Genomic DNA, 12,529 nt, shown 5'->3' with positions numbered 1-12,529 from the left:
CTTTCCTTCTCTCCTGACTGCTCAATGCCTCCCCAGGCCCCAAGTCTCTCCCTGAGCAATCTGGGTTGGATGTCCGTGGGAGAGAGGCAGGGTTAAAGCAGGCCGTCACTGCCACAATTCAAGAGCGCAGGGCTCTGGTTCAGGGGTGGGAACGTGCAAAGCAATGCAACCCAGAGGTGCTTCGGCCCGGCCGGGCTCTGAGCTGTCTGAGCTGCAGGTGACCGTGTTCCCTGCAAGGGAGTTGGACTAGGAGACCTTTAAAAGTCCCTACCAGCGCTAACGATCCCGTGATGTTCAGGAAAGCGCACCGCGTCGCACCGCGACGAGATTTGAGCCTTCTCGGCCGCCGTCGCCCCTTCCACTGCGCTCGCGCTCAGCGAGCTCGTTGCCGCGGCGACCGCCATCTCCCGCCCAATGGCGGCGAGGGGTAAGCGGGCGGCGGCCAATGAGAGGAGGGCGGGAAGGCGGGAGCAGAGCTGCGCGCGGGCGGCGGCGGCCATGAAGCGGCTCCGGTGCGGGGCGGCCCCGGAGCCGGGCTGCCTGCAGGTGTGGGCGGCCGAGTGCGAGGCCCTGGCCGAGCGATGGCGGGTGCGGTACTTCCCTCGTCCCCCTCTCCCTCCCCAGGGCTGCCTCGCGCGGCTCCGGTACTGGCCCGGAAGGTCGGGCCCCGTTGTGGAGCCGGCGGGTGAGTGTGTCCCTTGCAGGCGGCGCGGGGCTCGGCGCACGGAGGAGCGGCCACCGTGGCGCGGCAGCTGCGAGACGCCTTCGGGGAACTGCTGCTGCGGATGCGGGGTGAGTGGCGGCCCTGCTCTGATCTCCCGCCCGCTGCGGACCCAGAGCCGGGGCGTTCCCACGCTGTTACCCCTGGGGCAAGCTGAAGGGAGCAGTGTGATGCGTTCCCTGCTGCCTTGAAGACGGGAAGGGATTAAGGCCCAGCCCCGGAGATGGTGGGTGCCCCATCCCTGGAGATGTTCAAAGTCAGGCTGAAGAGGCTCTGAGTACTTGATGGAGCTGTAGGTGCGTCATCCAAAATCTGAGAAGAAATCTCTGACTGCAGTGTGACATTAGAAAGCAGCATTCCTTTCTTCCTTATGGTACACACTGGGTGGCTTGACAAACAAATGTGCTCTCTCAAAGTTCAGGTTCTACGTTTAAACAATATGTACGTACATATGCAGTACATTGGCATACATATTCATTCTTTTCCAAGAACTCATTAATATATACTAATGTCCCTCTGGGCATGCGCAGTTGTATTTAGTGTGGTTGTATGTCCACCTACTTGACCCCGTTTTTCCACCATTAGCTTAATTGTAATTGCTGAGACTTTTGGCTGACCTTTGTCTGTTTTTCCCCAGTTTGGCAAATTTCCATTGCTTGTTAGACCACAATGAGCAACTTCCATGTGCATGAAATCCTAGGAAAACATCCTTGCAACCAGTACAATGCAAAGATAACTAGTCTGTTTTAACTTCAGTGCTTCTTGTGAAGCACACTTAAGAGAAAACAAGACTGTTTGCACACCAAGCAAAGTTGAAATAAAACCTTTTAGAGTTAGCACTCGTTGATTCCTTTTGCTAAACTCTAATATATCGATCCTTACACTAAAATACTGGTCCCTATTGCTAAACAAACCAGCCTGTATTGAGTGTTCCTGATCATTGCAGGAGAACTGGGCTAGGTGACCTTTCGGGGTCTGTTCCAACTATGATTCCTTGATGTAAGTGGGCTATAGAGAGAACCTGACAAGAGAGCAATCCTCTTAGGAGGATTTAAGGAACAGAGCAACTAGATTGCCCTGTGGTATCACCTGGGAAGAGACAGTGCAGGGGATATCTGATGAAGATATTAAATCAGTACTGGAAGGAGGCATGTTTTTGGTGAGCTGTTGGAAGTGCTGGAAGATCTCTGGCCTGGGATGCTGCAGTATCTGAATTCCAGAGGAGCAGGTGGCTGAATCATTGCTGGCACCTGCAGAGGTGGGTGGCATCTGCTGTCACTCTAGTTCGTGCAATCCTCAAGTTGTAGATTCTCATCACAACAACAAAATATTTGGCAGGAAACTTCAGTTTTCACAAAGCACGGGTGGTTGCAGGGCTTTTTCAAGCCATGAAAAGGAAGATCAGTTTCCTGTTGGATTTGCTTACAGGCTTGCCACCTGCGCTCCCCATGATGCCTCTGGAGCTTACTGTCCTCTACAACTCCCTGCTCTTTGTTATGGGAACGTCTGACTGTGCAATCAAAGGAGAAGCAGAAGAAATACGCCAGGGACTCCTTAGGGGTAAGGGTAAATATCTCTGTGCTTTAGTGATGTACTGTGACTAGTCAGAAGAGAAGGATCTTTGAATAAGGAAGACTGGCTGTGCCAGGAATGGAGGAGGTAGAGCTGCATGTGGCTGTGGATGATCTGCAGCTGTGTGGCTGTCTTGGCTGCAGCAAAAAGGGAAATTTTAAGGGATCTGAGAGTTTTCCCTACATAAGATGCCAATTGTCTAGCCAAGTTTCAGTAACATTAGCAAGCTGGTGTTTTTATTATGGTATGGTGGGTTTGAAGAAAACTCACTGATTTCTGGCTTATCTTTTTCAGTTCTGGAGGCTTGTGGAACGTCTGGGCAGGACCTTAGCACAGAAGAGCTGTGGCAGAAGGTACTGCAAGAAGTAACTGCTGAGGAACTACTGGCAGCTGTGCACCGACTTGGGGCCTTGCAGGCAGCATGGTGGCTGGCAGCTAGCTGCCTGCAGAATATCACTGACCTCTTCAAGCTCCTAAGCAATGCTGAGGTATCTGAGCATGGATGCATGCTGAGCAGCTCCTGTACTGCTGTGTGGTAGTGTTTGCCTGTTGTGCCACCCCTACAGCTCTGAAGTGTGAATTAGCCATCTTCTCTTGGCCTTGGAGATTTCTTGAGCAGGTTGCCCCTTGTCTCCTGCAATTCTTGTAGCCTGCTTAACTCTGCAGCTGGCACTTGAAGCTTTTTTGGGCAAGTCACATCATTTGCAGCCAAGGCACCTGTGGGTGGGCATTAGCCAGTTTGTGTGCTCTGCCTAAAAGTGAAGTGTCTGAATTGCTTGCTGCTGCCAGAAGCCCTATTTAGCCTGGGCTCGTATTTCATTTTCTTGCTGTCACTGTGAGTTTCTAAGTCATCAGTTTGTGCCGTACCTATATTTGTACAGACCAAAATAAATACCTGCCAGTTTGCTAAAGGATGCAGAGCTGACATAAATATTGTGTTTGTCATAAAGCCTACTCTGCATATGTTTCCATAGCATTTGCAGATCTGAAATAGTTTTTCCCAGTCATTGTGATGAATCCTCTCCTTAGCATCCCAGTTTACCCAAAACAGCCTCAAGTTTGTTAATGTATCACAGAGGTCCTGGACCTTTCAGCATGGGGCAGGTGATGGGGCTGCAGGTAGACTTGCAGTCTGTACAGAGCAAGCTGTAAGTAATGAGGCTAAGATGAACCTCTTGCTGATAAGGAGGGGCATGCTATGGGAGGAGTCCCTGCCTTTTCAGATGCCTTCAGACAGCACTCAGACCTGCCTTCCTGGGAGTCCCTCTGGCTATACCTCATGCTGATGTGGAGAGGTGCTGCCCAGGTCAGGCAGGAATCACAGTGGTGAGTAGAATCCCGTTGAAGTGAGGAGGTGGAAGGACCTTGCTCCTCCACTTAGAACACTGGGAAGGGTTTAGTGGGTGTTCTCTTTTCCAGTACCCCGAGGTCTGTTTTTCCTACAACTCCTCAGTCTTCCCTGCCTTCTCTCCTCTGTGTGTTCATAGGACCCAGGGAAAGCTCCCCACACTGGAGAGAAGAATGAGCTTCTCACCCTTCTCAGGGCATGGAGAGCACCTGCCGAGGAGGCCTCCGTTTCTCTTGTACAGAGCTCTGAGGACTTGAAGGAGACCCTGTGCACTGCAGCTGCCTTCTTGCAAGGTTTGTGTGGAGGAAGTGGTCACTTCTGCCACTCTTTCCTCTGCTCACTTGTCACAGCATGCCCTCCTTCCATGCACCCACTGCCTTGTTTTTGGTTGCTTTTCTTAAACGTACCAGTCATTGGGCTTTTCTTTTCTCTTCCTTTGGAAACAAGCCTGGACTCAGTCTTTGGGCCTCAACTTTACTATTTGGTATCCAGTGTATCTTCTTATTTTTCGCCCAGCTAAGTCTCTCTCTTCTTCAGCTTATCTTGTGGCTTAGGTTGGTGTCTGGAATCCACAGTGACCTTGTATAAAATGAAAGGCTGGCAGGAGGCTTTCTTTTGTTTGTCTTTGGGTGCCTTACTTTTTATGAATACCTTGTTCCTTCTGGATTACAGTGCTGTGGGAGATGTGCAAAGCTATTGTGCAGATAATTATATAACTTCATAGAGCGGAATTTATAGAATGGTTTGGGTTGGAATAGATCTTGAAGATTGTCTAGTTCCAACCTCCCTGCTGTATGCAGGGGCATCCTCTACCAGACTGCAGCTCTATCCATCTGGCCTTGAAAGCTCCAGGGCTTCTTTGAGAAACCTGGCCCTGTGCCTCACTATCATCTGAGTTAAGAATTTCCTCCTAATGTCTAATTTATATCTACCCTCCTTTAGTTTAAAGCCATTAACATTTTTCCTATCACAATGATCTAGGACAAATGTCCTTCTCCATCTTTCCTGCAGGCCCACTTAGGATACTGGAAGGCTGCAATGAACCTTCTCCAGGCTGAACAGTCCAAGCTCTGTCAGTCTTCACTGTAAAAGAGGTGCTGGTTGCTCTTCTTTACATGCAGCTCAGAATACAGTTGGTTTTCTGGACTGCAAGTGCACATCACCAGCTTATATTGATTTTCTCACCGAAGAGTGCTCTAAAAGCCTTTCTGTCAGGGCTGCTCTCCGTCCATTCTCCACCCATCCTGCATTTGTGCTTGGGTTTGCTGTGACCCAGGTGCAGCTGCTTGCACTTGGCCTTGTTGAACTTCATGAAGTTTGCACAGGCTCACCTCTTGTACAGATCCCTTCCCTCCTGCACATTGACTACACCACCCAGCTCAGTGTTATCCATAAATTTGCTGAAGATGCACTCAGTCCCACTGATCAGGTCACTGACGATGATGTTAAATAGCACTGGTGCAAGTACAGACCTCTGAGAAATGCCACTTGTCACTGGTATTCATCTGGACATTGAGCTGTTGACTGCAACTATTTTAAGTGCTGCCATCCATCCAGTCCACGAGTGGTCTGTTCATCAAGTCCACGTATCCAATAAGAGAGAAGAGTATTGTGCAGGACAGAGTCAAATGCTTTCAACAAGTTCAAGTAGATCAATCTCATCTGACTGCTGCATTCTGTCCTAGTTGTGCTTTTTGCTTGCTGGCTATCCTGACAGTGTCCAACCCCCTCTTCCGAGCTGATGTGGAGCTCTTCTGTGCAAGCAGGAAGGGCAGGAGATGGTGACCACCAACTTCTCAAAAGTCTCTAGGATGCTAACAGTGCTTCCAACAAGGAGGTGGCAGATGTGAATATGTCATAGGCAGGCATATTTGTATACTGACTTGGAAGTTGCTCTTATTTCTATTAGATGTTTCCATAGAGTGTCTTGTTCTTTTACAACCTTGTCAAACAATAAGTGGTAGCTTGGCATGATCCTGCCATGTGTTGCTAGTGATTGAGTGGTTCAGGCAAGTCTCTGGCTGTGGGACAGAAAGGGCACATTGGGTAGAGAACATCTAGACCCATGGGATTGTTTTCTTTGTAGGAGGCTGTGGGAGCAGATCTATAAGCAAGGGATGAATGAGAAGGGTGTCTACACATGCTTGCTTGAGGGAAAGGCTGAATGGGAAGGGGAGCTGCAGAGCTGAGATATTGGATCTGTCCTAGGGTTGCAAGAGCTGGAAGCTGGGAACTTCCCCAACACCCTTTGCCTCCTCCAGGAGGCTGCAGGAGGATTCTGCTCCAGGAGGGTCCTGGCCCAGATCTACGTCTGCCTCGGCTGCTGTGCTCAGCGAATGGTAATGGCCAAGCCATTCTCCGAGGTGGGGAAAGGGGAAGCACTCCAAAGCAGGGTGGGGAAACTTGGCCTAATGTCCATATTGCCTCTGTGTGGTCCTTGTGTGCTACAGAATACACAGTTTCAAACATAACTTATACTTGTTAATTCAGCCTCCTTGGCAGCTGCAAAATAGAGGCAAGGCTTTTGTCTGAATGTGAAAGATTGATGTGGAAAGATAAGCTCATAAAAATGGTTCCAGAGAGGGAGTCTGAAGTGCTGTGGACTAGTGATATGAGCGTGCTGCCTTGTAGGGATGGGATGTATTCTGTGAGAGAGCTTGACAGTGCAAAGGAGGTTTGGTGAGTTGCTGGGCTAACCTTTATGAGTGTACTTGCCTTTGCTTAGAGGGGATCATTGGAAAAGCAAAGTGGAATTGTGAAGATGTCAGTGAGATGTCCTTGCAGTATACACCTCTTCTCACCTCCCTAGGGCAAGCCTCAGACAGCACTTCAGCACCTGAAGCGGGCCCTCCAGGTAGACTTCCAGTGCCATCCTGCCCTGTCTCATGCAGCATTGGTGTACCAGGAACTGGGGGAAACAGATGCGGAACTGCAGGCCCTATCTCTACTCTATGAGGTATGCCTATTTCCTTTAGTTCTGTTGGCTATTTTTTTTTGCCTCGCAAAGCTTGCATGGACCTTCAATCATGCTTCTGCTTTCTGAGGGGTTCCCTAAAGTGGAGATTCAGTGCCTTCAGCAACTGCTTCCCTGGATTCATCGGTTGACAGGAAGGAGCCCAGCTTGGTCAGGAATTCCTGCTTTGGCACTCAGCTGCTGGATGTGGCAAGAGCTTTTGAGTCCTAGTTCAGATTTGCAGTGGCTTGGGAGGTTATTTTCTACTGTCAGGGAGTATCAGTCTCTTAATAAAGTGTCTAGTGAAGGGGCCTTTCAAGGCAGATTGTGGCTGTGAGGTGTACATTAGTCAGTCCTTGCAACCTTGATCTGCTTGGGAGGAGTAGGTCACAGCCATAAACAATGAGTTGACTCTTCAGCTATTGGAAATGTGTCACATATGAACACAGCTGTGGAGAGCAATCTCTTATTAATAATGGCTCAAGATCTGGTCTAACCAGGTCTGTGGCTGCAATGGGAGCTTCTGTTCCAGACAGCTCAGAGCACCTTGAACTGAAAACCAGGGGCACAGTGTGCTCAGGGTATGTGGTCTTATATATCTCCTGATGTTGTGTCGAGAGTACCAATCAGCCTTTCTCTCTAATCTTGATTTGCTCTTCTCTTTCCTGAAGGTGGCTGTGCAGTAGTGAGAATGTTGTGCACATGGGATGCATTACTTCTGCTTGTCTGGGTACATCTGCAGATGCCAGAAATAAAAAGTGATTGCAGCTGTTTGGGACTTGACCAGGGTTGTGCTGACTGTATATTCTGTTCCTGTTTCACAGGCTCTGGAAAAAAACTCTCCATCATCTACTTCCTCTAGTCCATACTTTCTAATCCGAACAGATCTCCTTGTCAGCACACCAATATTAGCTTCTCTCCTTCGCCGTCGCCACCCCCCTGAAGTGAAGTACCTGCTGGCACAAAGGTGTCTTCAGGATGGGAGGTAATAGCTGTCTCTAGTCTGTTTGCAATCATGCTACTTGTTTGGGATCTGTGGTTTTATTTATTTGTGTTCCTGGATGTCATCCACTTGAGTACTGCTGTTGTAGGTCTGCTAAATTTGTAGGTATTGTAACTACAGTGAGTACAGTGCAAGGACTGCCTGCAAGCTGACAGTTCAGGTTCAGCCTGGCTGCTGGCACTTCTTGGGCTCATCCTGCTCTTTCCAACACTTGTCCTGCTTCTGCAGGGTGGCTGATGCAGTGGAACATTACCTGGATTTTCTGGCTCTGCTTCAGGAGGGGCTGCAGCAACAGGCAGGTATCTTGGTGACTTGGAAGATGAGGCCTTGGCCCAGACTTCACAGCTTGACTCCAGACTTCAGAGTCCAGTCCGAGATATGGAGGAAATGAACTAGGGTTTGGCACCTCTGGCCTGTCTGTCTTTGGATTTGCACAAGAGGCTGTTTGCCACTACTGTTTGAAGAAACAGCTCCCTCTTGTATGGAGCAGCTGTTGGCCTGGTTTTGGATGCCCTTTGTTTTAGGAGTGGGGCTTTGCCTTTTTGACTTCTGAGCTGTTGCTGCTTGACACTTGCTTCCTGCAGCAGACTCCAGTGGCTTGGTGATGGGTTTAAGCTTTGCTAGGCAGCAGCTCTGGGTTCCCAGTAAGCATGGTCCTTTTGCTTGGCTGTGTCTTAGCACTGCTATCACCTTTGCTCACTAGGTACCCCTAGATGGTGGCTCACCTCTGCCTAGGATCCCTGAGGTGTTCCTGGAAGCAGCATCTGCCTTGGAGCAGGATGGAAGGCATCAGGATTCTTTAACAGTGTGTGAGGAGGTCATCAGCCGGACAACTAACCTGATCCCACGGACGGTACAAGTTGAGGAGAAGCTGGAGCAGCCAGAGTGCACATCACTGGGGACTGGGCTGGCTGGTGGGCTCCTATCACAGAAGAGAGAGAGTTTGTGCTGCCTCACGTGGAGAGCAGCTGCGTACCTGCACCAGGGCTGGGCGTGGACCAAGCTGGGCAAGGGCAAGGAGGCCATAACACAGTTCAGCAGGTAACAATGTCACGCTGTGAGCAGCAGTCTCTGTAGCAGGCTATAATGCCTGTATGAGCAGAGCACAGATCAGGCTGGGGGCTGGTGTGACAGCTTGCAGCTGACTTTCTAGTGAAGACATGTCACTGAAGTTCTTCTGTTCTATCATTTTGCAGGTGCCTCAATGAGCTCTTGAGATTTCAGCCTTGCGGGCGTGGTCTTGAACCAGCAGGTAGGCATTGTGTGGGACCTGTGTTTGGCTGTCTGCATCTATGCGTGGCAATGGCAGGTAAAAGACTGCATCCCCGGTGCTACCTTTGGCAGGAGGTGTTTGTTGTAGTATGCTGAGCTCTGTGCCACACTGAAAATACTGGCTAGTTTCACTGGAGTAGGGTTTGGCCTTGGCTCTGCTTTCTTCTCTCTTATTATAGTTGACAGTTAAATGGATTGTGAACTGGAAAGCTTCTCAATACTGGATTTCAGGGAAAAGATTTGAATGAATTTTGCAGATGAGCAGGCAAATGCCAAGCTGCTGCCGAGGTTACTGTTAAATTGTAGGCATGTGACATACCAAGCTCTTGGTGTTCTTTAGTGACACCCTCTGCTGCCTCCTGGTCTTTCCCAGCCTGGCAGCAGTCCTGACTTTGCCACTTTGCAGCAGGGGGGCTGGAAGATGAGCAGCCCATGCAGATGTCACCTGTCTTTACTGCTAACCTGCATCTTTCTGTTACAGACAGTCTCTTGCCAGAAGTAAAAGTTCTTCAGAAGATTAGGTTGCTTTCTCTGATCGGGCGAGGTATGCAGTTTTTGGAGCAGGAGAAGCACAAAGAAGCCTTGCTGGATTTCCAACATGGCTTGCAGATCTCACCAGGTAAGAGGCTCATTTTAATGAGAAACAGAGAATTTTCACTTTCTGTTGTTTTTTTTTCCTGTACTGCTTTAATGACTTCAGCAGAAAGATGTCATGATTTAGGTCATGCTTATCCAAATGTCAAGGGCTACTGGCATGTTACATATTCGAGGTGCTGCTTTGAAGTTTGGTGAGCTCACTGCTAGAGAAACAGACCAAAACTATGCATGATGAATACATCAGAACCCTGATCACGACTAGTGCCCTAAGACAGCCTGAAAGTTTTCAGTTCTTCCTTCCCACACCCAGTACGGTCAGCTTCCTCCCAGAGAAGGTTTGACTTTTCTAGAACAAAACAGCTGGATAGCCAGGGTCTTGCTTCATCCAAAGAAGGTGCCTGTCTACACCTGGCAGCTCAGAGGCTGATTCAGGAGAAGGATGCAGAGCCAGCACAGCGCTCTGAGTGCTCTGAGGTGACATCTGCAAGCCTCTGCTGCTCAGTGTTCCAACAGTGCTGAGATGCTGTAGGGGTCTGATTCTTAGCAGGATCTGCCAACACTGGTGGTCCCAGCCCTGACCAAGGTTCTCTCTTAGCCAGCACCATGCAGTGGGACTGCAAATGTGTTTGCAAGAAAAACTCCAACTTGTGTCCAAACAGGAGTGGCTGGCTGTGCTGCAGGACTGATGCCATCTATGTTGGCTTCCGTCCTGGCTTCCAGTGCCAGGGTTAATTACAGCCTGTGACACAGCCAGGGAAGTCTCCTCTCCTGTTACACCAGCTGTCCTCATGTTCAGCTCCTGCATCTGGCATCTATGTTTCTTGTGCAACACTCTGCAGCATTACATGGGGCCTGCTCTTTCCCTGCTGAGGTCTGAATCCCTCATTGTGTCTTGTAGATGACCCAACTGCTGCCTTCTACCTGGTGAAAGTGCTGTGGAAACTGAACCGAAAACAAGAGGCTGCTGATTACTGGCAGAAGTACTTGGAGAGCCCTGCTGGGGGAGATGGGCAGCAGGAAAGGCAGGGAAGGTGTGTAGTGGGACATGTAGGGTTTTAAGAGGCCACACACAGGAGCTCCAGCAGTGAGCCTGTGTTCTAAATTGTGTGAACAATTTAACTTGGCTTCTCCTAGCCTGCACCTGCATCTTGAATGAATCATATAGAATCATAGAATGGCCTGGTTTGAAAAGGACTTCAAAGATCATCTAGTTTTAACCCCTCTGCTGTGGGCAGTCACCAACCACTAGACCAGGCTGCCCAGAGCCACATCCAGCCTTGCCCTGAATGCCTCCAGGGATGGGGCATCCACAATCTTTCTGGGCAACCTCTGGTGAGTGTGTTACCACCATCTGAATGAAAAACTTCCTCCTAACATCCAACCTTAATCTCCCATCTTAGTTGAAAACTTGAGTTTTCCCCATGTGTGTACTTTAAGGTGCTCTACAAAGGAGCAGACCCAGAACTAAAGCCTAGTTCTGAGACTGCAAAATGGGAGAGTAAAGACTGGTGTCAGAACTGGGGGCTTTGTGCAGTGCAGTGTCTAGTATATAAAGACTGTGCTGAGGGAATGCCACAGATCTTAAGGCTGCAACACTCTCTTCTCTTTCAGGCACTTCCCTTTGTACCTGGACTCATGTGTGAAGCAGGCAACCTTCCCACAGAATGAATCTCTTGCTAGGTGCATAGAAGATTACCTCAGGACAACAAGGCGGGATTCCTCAAGGTAATGCAGTCAGTCTACTCATTGCCACCTGCTGAAGTTTTCGCTGTATCAGGGTGGCATGAGGCTGTTAAGGACTCCTCCAAGACTCGAAGTGACTTTTGGAAAGAAGTGCATTCCCAAAAGACTGAAACAGTAGACTTCCTTTTCTAAGGAAAGCCTCAGATCTATTTAGTTTATGCACGTTTTTCTGGGACTTCTTTCCTCAAGCAATTCTGAGTGAACCATTGCAGTGAAGATCACGGCCTTGACACTGCTGGAGCAGTTGTGAGTCTGAGGATCATATCCTGAGAGTGTGGGATATCAGGTGTGGAGTTGCATATGTTCTTCTGAAAATACCAGCTGTGCTACTGTACCCGGCTGAGGCCAGCTCTGTGCTGCACGGAGCTGATGGAAAAGCCAGACATTCTTATAAAACAAAAGGTTGTCAGATACCTGTCATACCTGTGGTTTGTATGTTTAATTTTCTACTCGGTCACTACAGTTTGGAGCCTAAAAAGTGACTGAAGCTAAAGTATGTTGCTCTGAGCTCTGATGTCCTATGTGGTGCACGAGCCAGCAAAGGCAGCTAAGACCCATGTGTGTGCATCCCTGGGGCTCATGGCGCCAGTGCTGCGTGGATGTCATGGGTACCTTATAAAAGCAAGCAGGGGTGAAGTAGCTCAGTGCTGTGATTCATGCAGTTCATTTTAGGATCAGGAAGGTCCCATAACTGTTTTTTCAAGTCCCGCCACCTTAAAGAATGAAGAAGTGAGCAGGAGCAGCTATTACCCTCCAATATGAAGAGCCGTCAGCAAACAGGTCAGGTCAGTGCCGGAAAGCATCTGGCCTTTGAGACAGAAAAGGCTCAAGGGTTGTGGCCTGAAACTGCCCATTGGTGGGAAAGGTTAAATTCAGCAGTCTGCTTCCTCAGTCCCACCTTACACCTTTGGGTCTAAAAAGAGAGGGTGCCTAACTGAGAGCTGGCTCCTTGGAAGGGAGTACTGAGTAATTAACATTCATAACCATCTAGAGGGAAAACAAGGGAGGGGCTGCCAGCAGGGCTGCTCTTCTGGCCTCTTATGCAACTGCGGGGGTGTGCTGGGGCTCCTGCTCCCCCTGGGAGGAAATGGGAAGCACAGGAGCCCAAATAAAGGAAGCCTTGGAAAGTGGTACAGTGCATGGAGGAGGTTGGTACGCAGTGCTTCCTTAAGAGGCCACAACCCACGCAGTTTAATCTTCCAGAACTGCCCCCAAATCCCTTAGAGTGGGGAGAAAAAAAAAAACAACAATCAAAACAACTCAGACCTCCGTACGTCCAAGTGGCAGAAGCCCAGCCTCCCCTCACCGCCGTGACGACGC

General features: G+C 49.4%; 1 protein-coding gene across 5 annotated transcripts; it reads left to right on the top strand.

Annotated features, from left to right (window-relative positions):
- The first annotated feature begins 403 nt into the window (after positions 1 to 403).
- FANCG (FA complementation group G) lies at positions 404 to 11,613 on the top strand. Of its 5 annotated transcripts, XR_010622432.1 has the most exons (15): positions 404 to 588; positions 705 to 792; positions 2,150 to 2,281; positions 2,588 to 2,781; positions 3,781 to 3,934; positions 5,850 to 5,980; positions 6,451 to 6,597; positions 7,419 to 7,579; positions 7,826 to 7,892; positions 8,301 to 8,638; positions 8,794 to 8,849; positions 9,351 to 9,488; positions 10,365 to 10,497; positions 10,601 to 10,798; positions 11,078 to 11,166. XR_010622432.1 is itself a non-coding variant. In XM_065740049.1 (14 exons), exons 1-14 carry the CDS (start codon positions 415 to 417, stop codon positions 11,193 to 11,195), a joined length of 2,031 nt encoding a protein of 676 aa, XP_065596121.1. In that variant the 5' UTR covers positions 404 to 414; the 3' UTR covers positions 11,196 to 11,613. The 5 variants fall into 5 exon arrangements, 4 of the variants coding, with proteins under 4 accessions (XP_065596121.1, XP_065596123.1, XP_065596122.1 ...); XM_065740049.1 differs by lacking the exon at positions 10,601 to 10,798 and having other exon boundaries at positions 11,078 to 11,613; XM_065740051.1 differs by lacking the exons at positions 404 to 588; positions 10,601 to 10,798 and having other exon boundaries at positions 658 to 792; positions 1,858 to 2,281; positions 11,078 to 11,613.
- The last annotated feature ends 916 nt before the right edge of the window (positions 11,614 to 12,529 follow it).

The sequence above is a fragment of the Cyrtonyx montezumae genome, unplaced genomic scaffold (assembly GCF_038088225.1).
Source record: "Cyrtonyx montezumae isolate F1298 unplaced genomic scaffold, pur_monq_1.0 scaffold_25, whole genome shotgun sequence".
NCBI lineage: Eukaryota > Metazoa > Chordata > Aves > Galliformes > Odontophoridae > Cyrtonyx > Cyrtonyx montezumae.
Note: the sequence above shows the minus strand (reverse complement) of the source record. Positions and strands in the feature narration are given on the sequence as shown.

What these genes read in the sequence shown, in the direction of transcription:
- FANCG (XM_065740049.1), top strand. Translation starts at nt 415, where the DNA reads ATGGCGGCGAGGGGTAAGCGGGCGGCGGCCAATGAGAGGAGGGCGGGA. An exon ending in ACTGCTGCTGCGGATGCGGG is followed by an intron (nt 793 to 2,149) that starts GTGAGTGGCGGC and finishes ATTTGCTTACAG; the next exon opens with GCTTGCCACCTGCGCTCCCC. An exon ending in TGGCTTGCAGATCTCACCAG is followed by an intron (nt 9,489 to 10,364) that starts GTAAGAGGCTCA and finishes TGTGTCTTGTAG; the next exon opens with ATGACCCAACTGCTGCCTTC.